This window comes from Diuraphis noxia, unplaced genomic scaffold (assembly GCF_037042655.1).
Source record: "Diuraphis noxia isolate RWA-SAM2 unplaced genomic scaffold, SU_Dnox_SAM2 contig0003, whole genome shotgun sequence".
Taxonomy (NCBI): domain Eukaryota; kingdom Metazoa; phylum Arthropoda; class Insecta; order Hemiptera; family Aphididae; genus Diuraphis; species Diuraphis noxia.
In genome coordinates, this window is record NW_028301713.1 from 63,378,551 (window position 1) to 63,384,781 (window position 6,231).

The 6,231-nt window shown below is 25.0% G+C and overlaps 1 protein-coding gene across 1 annotated transcript; it reads right to left on the bottom strand.

Moving 5' to 3' along the window:
• Positions 1-197: 197 nt before the first annotated feature.
• Positions 198-5,066, bottom strand: Pbp95 (proximal sequence element A Pbp95). Its single transcript, XM_015520498.2, has 3 exons — positions 4,927-5,066; positions 2,166-3,438; positions 198-1,748 (listed from the first exon to the last, which is right to left on the bottom strand). The coding sequence occupies exons 2-3, from the start codon at positions 3,410-3,412 to the stop codon at positions 455-457; spliced, it is 2,541 nt and encodes an 846-aa protein (XP_015375984.1). The 5' UTR covers positions 3,413-3,438; positions 4,927-5,066; the 3' UTR covers positions 198-454.
• Between the last annotated feature and the right edge of the window lie 1,165 nt (positions 5,067-6,231).

A 6,231-nucleotide genomic window follows, 5' to 3' on the forward strand; every position in this document is an offset into this window, starting at 1 on the left:
AGATTCGATAATAGATCAATTCACTCTAAAATTAAACATAACAGAGTTTGATGAATTATTCAAAACATACACTTTGGTGTATTGTGTGTTTGTAAAATGAAGAGAACACAAGTGAGCAAGGCTCTTAATCATAAATGAAGAAAGTAAATGCAATATAGTTCACTTGTATTTAATAATTCATCAGATTAAATTATATTTTATACTATACAAATGTCAGTCTTTAAAATGAAATCATTGAGATTATAATCCATACTATTATTAACACCTTAAATAGAGTAAAATTTATTTTGTTTTTAACAAATTAAACAAAATATTAAACAAGTAGAAAACTTAATCGTTACACACATTAATTTTTTATTTTATTCACTTTTATAAGTCATATCATAAAAATTTAGCCATATACTTGTAATCACTAATATTGTATTAAATCTAATGAAATCAAAGAACATAACTCTTATAAAACATTTTTTAAAGAAAAATTGGATTTTTTATTTTTAGTATGAGAATAATGAATTTTAGAATAATTTGAAAGCTGTACCATATTAACATCATTAACCTCTTCAGTATTTACAATCATATTTATATTTGCTGTATTATACGGTATCAAACTAGAAAATAATGCTGGCAATCTTAAAATAGCCACAAGACGTTTATGTAATTTCTTAGATTCTTCATCATCCCAATCAAAATGCATATTGGAATCTTTAAAGTAATCAATTTTCATACTTGAATTTAGAGCATTTGTATATGTATACAACATTTTAAATGTCTCATGATTTGGTGGTACAGAACCAATGAAGTTTAATGGTAATAGTGGATCTTTTTTATTTTTCATAGAATTCTCAGTATTGATACCTTCATTTGGTTGTTTCTTTTGAATATTTCTTATTCTTATATCTACCAAGCCTTCTATTTCACTTATATCGGAATTAGTAATATCACTTGTTCTTAAAACATTGTGAACTCCTTCATAGGTCAATAATGGGTCGCACAAATTATGTTCATTACTTGAATCTAATGTAATTAGCTCAATGGAACACTCTGATATATAAGTCATCATACTCATAAGTCCATTATCAATCAAATCATCCATATGAGCAAAAGTTTCAGGTACAACCAACTTAGCTCCTAAGTAATCAAGTACATGTCTGTAGAGATCACATTTACTTGACAAATTACAATTCGCAATAACAAACTTATTTTCCAAATATGATTTCTTCAACTTACGATCAGCATCTGTTTCTATCGGTACATTAGATGTTTTAAGCAATTGGCGATTGTGTTTAAATTTTTCATGTAAACCTCTTTCATTTAAATCATCTTCTGGAAAAAACTGTATTTGTTTAGGTTTGAAAGGTCGTGATGGGCGTGGAATGTTGTCAATGGTCAATTTTGGATTATGTCTTAATTTTTTATCAATTAAATTGAACCTATGGCGGCATTGTTCTGCATTACGTCCGGGTACCTGTTGAGATACTTGTTTCCAAGTAAATTCATTAGGTGTATGTGAATTAACAGCATTTAGTAACATTTTATCTTCGTCAACTGTCCAACCACCCCTATAAATATCTTCATCATATAGCACAATTCTACGATAAGCATTACGAACTTGTGCAGGTGTACGATTAGTCAGATTCATTGATACTATAGATGGGGGTATATTTTTGATTTTAGAATTTTTAATAATATATTTTTCTCCATCACTTAAAAATCCTTTCTTAATGCCTGGTTTTAAACTATGCATCCATCTGTTAACACAAAATTAAATGAAAAATGAATAAAATTATACACACAAGCTTGTTCATAAATATCTACAAATTTGTACTAATTATTCAATCTCTCTGAAAGAGACGAAACAATATTTTTATTTAAAATGTTAAATGCTCATCAAAAATTCACAAGTATATGTAGCCAATAGGGAACATTAAACTGAGATTTTTTTTTAGATTGTTAATATTGATCTAAATAAATGTGGAATTAAAAATAAAAATAAAATCAATAGGATACTCTCATAAAATGTAGAATCAAATAACTTATCAACTAGTTTTGAGAAAAGTATTTTAGAAATTCAACTGTAATTGATTTAAGTCTAATAATTTATTTCATTATGAAAAATCTTAGAAAATACTAAATTGATAAAATATAAAGTGTTAAAATTAACATACCTTGCATAAATTTGATCAACAGATCTTCCATAGTCTTGCATAGCAAAATACACTCTTTGCCAATTGATTATAGTATCTATGGAATTTTCTTTAATTACCTCTATAAGCTTCTGATCTTCTTGTTTTGACCATTTACCTTTTTTGTGAATCATTTTCTTATATTTTTGATAATGAACAAAACATTGTAACTCATTCCGGTTAGTATCCATTTCATCAGTTATTTTTTGCCAATTTCTTTCATCATTTTTTGCAACAATTCTAAGTAAAAGATCATCTTCATTTTTAGTCCATTTAGCTCTTGATATATGAGGTTTTAAAATTAAATTCCAAAACCTTTGACATTGTAAATCAGGTTTATCAACTACTTTTGCAATGTGTAACCAATCATACTTTGAGTCTGAGTCCATAAACTGAAAGACTAACTGCTTAAATGGGGTTTTTGTTATAATATCCATTTCTTTTTCTAGATCTTTCATTTCAATTTCAATTTTATGTTTTATATTTAGATCACTTTGTTTATCTCTATCTACACCAAGACGTAAATGCTGTTCTAGCATAGGAATTTTTATTTTATTTAATATTTCAGCATGAATTGCTTTTTCTAATTTATTTTTAAACTCTTGATTCCATTGATTTCTTTCAACACATTCTTCAAGTATAAAACGACCATTGCAAGACAATATTAATCTACCACTTTCATATAACTCACTTAAATGAGGATTCCGTGGGCAGTTTGATAAACCAATTTTAAAAAAATTCGCCAAATGTGCTTTTATTTTTAACTGTTTCATTGTAATCTTAGACATGGCCTTTTTTTCAAACTTAGTACAATTAAAAGCCTTGGTTGCATTTCTTTTTGAAACTTCAATATTTCTATTAATTTCATTTGTCATTTCTTCTAAACAAACTATATTACGGCCTAAAATATCAATAAATTTGTTACACTGTTCTAATAATTCTGCAAGAGTATATTTACTCTGTACAATATTTTGACTAAAATCTATACAATTAATTTCTTCAAAAAAATCTTGAATATTTGGATTTGTTTTGATTTGGCCTAATTTATAATTATCATTTTTATTCAAACTTTGAACTATACTTGTAGGAACTTTAACATCTTCATTGGTGTCATCATCTTTGAACTCTTTTTCCAACCAATCAAAGTCATAAGTAGAAATTAATTCAGTAGTTTCTATATTTGCAAATTCTTTTGATGTTCCTGGTATTGAATTACCATACGCATCCATTTTAGTTTATTTATTTTCAATTAAATCTATAAATGAAAAAATAAATATTATCAAATTTTAAAATATATTGTTACTAGTATAAACAATGTTTACAATATGTAGGGGGGCCAGACATCTTTTATATGAAAAGTATTTTAAAAGTCTGTCTCGTTATTCAGGCAAAAGTTTTTGGGATACTCAATTGATTCCGTTTTTTAAAATAGGTTTGTTTCATTCTCATACTTATAAAAAATATGTGAAGAAAATTATAATCGCAGTATTAAACTCCTAAGATGCATCAACTTTTACCAGCGGTTAAGTATAATTTCTACCTAACCTTTATTAGGTTACTATAAGGATCATAATATAAATACTAAAAAGATTTTTTTTTTAATCAAAGAATGATATTATTAAAAGAGTGTTTACACTTTGATTTATAAATACATAAATAAAATAATGTTATTTTATTTTATTAAACATTTTTAATTTAGTCACATAAATATGATAAGTAGGGACTATTATTTATCTTTACGTTGAATAAATTAAAACACCTTACAACAATAAAAGTAATTATTTTTACAAAAATATTCAGTTTTTAAAGACCAGTAAGATAAACAGTTTTTTAACTGATAACATTTTCTAAAAACCAATTTTTAAAATGAATATTTAAAAATGTTTTTAATTTTTAATATTAATACATACCTAATTACCTATATGTGACACTATTTAGAATATTTAAGACTATAAATTTCAAATAATTGTACAACGTCTATTCAAAAAAATAACCGATTCTATTCATACATTATTTTTTAATTTAAGTGGATTGATTCAAATAATAAACACTTAATAATAATGCATCTTGGTAATTAAAATGGTAATCAGTCAAAAATCCATTTTGAAAAAACAAAAAAAAATGAACAAAAAGTCCAAAAATATAATTAAAATATTTCATTACATTTTCATCTTTAATTATATTATATATAGGTATTTCATACTACACAAAACAAATAATTCAATACAAATATGTTTATTTTGACTTAAGTAGTTTAAATTATTAATATTACTGTTATAATGGTCGATATTTGTATTGAATTATTTTAAATTATTATTATTATTATTGTAGGTATCGATGTTTGTATTGAATTATTTGTTTTGTGTAGCATGAAATACCTATATATAATATAATAATAGATGAAAATGTAATAAAATATTTTAAATATTCGAACTTTTTGTCTGACAATAAAATTGAACTTGGACTTTTTGTCCGACATTAAAAAAAAATAAATCCTCATTTTTTGTTCATTTTTTATTCAAAATGGACTTTTTGATCCCCAGACTTTTCATCCGGGATTTAATTAAAATAATACCAATATCTAATGGGCAATGTCTAATAATTAATATAATCTATCTATATTCCCAAAATCCTGATTCACATATGTAGTGTTGTGATAAAACCTTTATCATTAGTTATTCTATAAAGAAGCAGAGAACAATATGTTTTTTAAATTCAAATACTTAAAATACATAGTGCTTACCTTACTGTGTTTGTGTTAAGTAGAACCACAAAATAATATAATAAACGATTTCAGTTTTTTGAAGATGATATATCATTTAAACACTTATTTTATAAAAATACAGATAAACACGAAAAATAATAACGTAAATAAACGTCCCGTTGAACAATGATTACAAGTTATAGCCAAAGATACCAAATGTACAGTTGAAAAGCGCCATCTACTAGTGATTGTGTAAACATCATACCACAGGATAGGTTTTTAATTATTTAATTTTATTTATTTTTTTATTTTCTGATCATACTAAAAAACAATTAAACGTAAAAACACTAAAAACACTAAAAACGATAAAACGTGAATCATGAACTACATAGCACATAGTTATTCGTAATGTAATAATTAAGTATAGAATACTATATCTGCGGAAACGACTAATTTATCACTGTTGTCTTTTACCCACGATTAGTGTTTTAATTACCAGTTCCTAAAAATCACGATGTTACCCGACGATATAGGTCCCTCCCCATTTTTATAATTTTATTATTATATCATACAAATCAAACTATCTATAAATAAGTAGTGTAAAGTTTCTAATCGTATATTTTAACGTTTATAGGTATGTATATTCTAAAAGCAGTACCCTGCAGTATCTTACGGTGCCCTTCCATCTAAAAAACCTCCTATGACATATCATGTCATAATACATAAAAATTAAAATATCATATTAGTGCGCTGACATATTATTTATAAGCGAAAATTCGCTACTGCTTAAATTTAAAAGATAATACATTCATTTTTTAATTTAAATTTCTTACTGAAAATATAAATACAAACTTTTTTTATTAAATGTACCTATTCAAAAAAGACTTAAACGCATATTTAATTGTCTGCAGTTTAAATAATATTGTTTGATCATTATTTTGTGTTCTATATAAATGTATACCTAATATTAATATTGTTTAATGTTTGATGCTTATTTAAGAAGGCTATATTGATGAAAAAAAGCGTCAACGATTATGTATTAGTAGTTATGCAATTAACATAATATGCAAATGTATTTACATACTTAGCAGTTGATGTTGGACAAATTAAGAGCCAATTAATTTTCCGCGTATACTTAAAGGATCCATTCAGTTCATCATCATCAATACCAATAATAATAAATATATTATTAATATTATAATAATATGGATCACACTAGAATATAGTTTATATTAAATAAGTACTGCACAGTACACAATATTATATACGTAGACCATTTGATCGTTTGATGTATATTGTACAACGTACCTATATAGACACCTAATTAATGTGATTCATGATTTT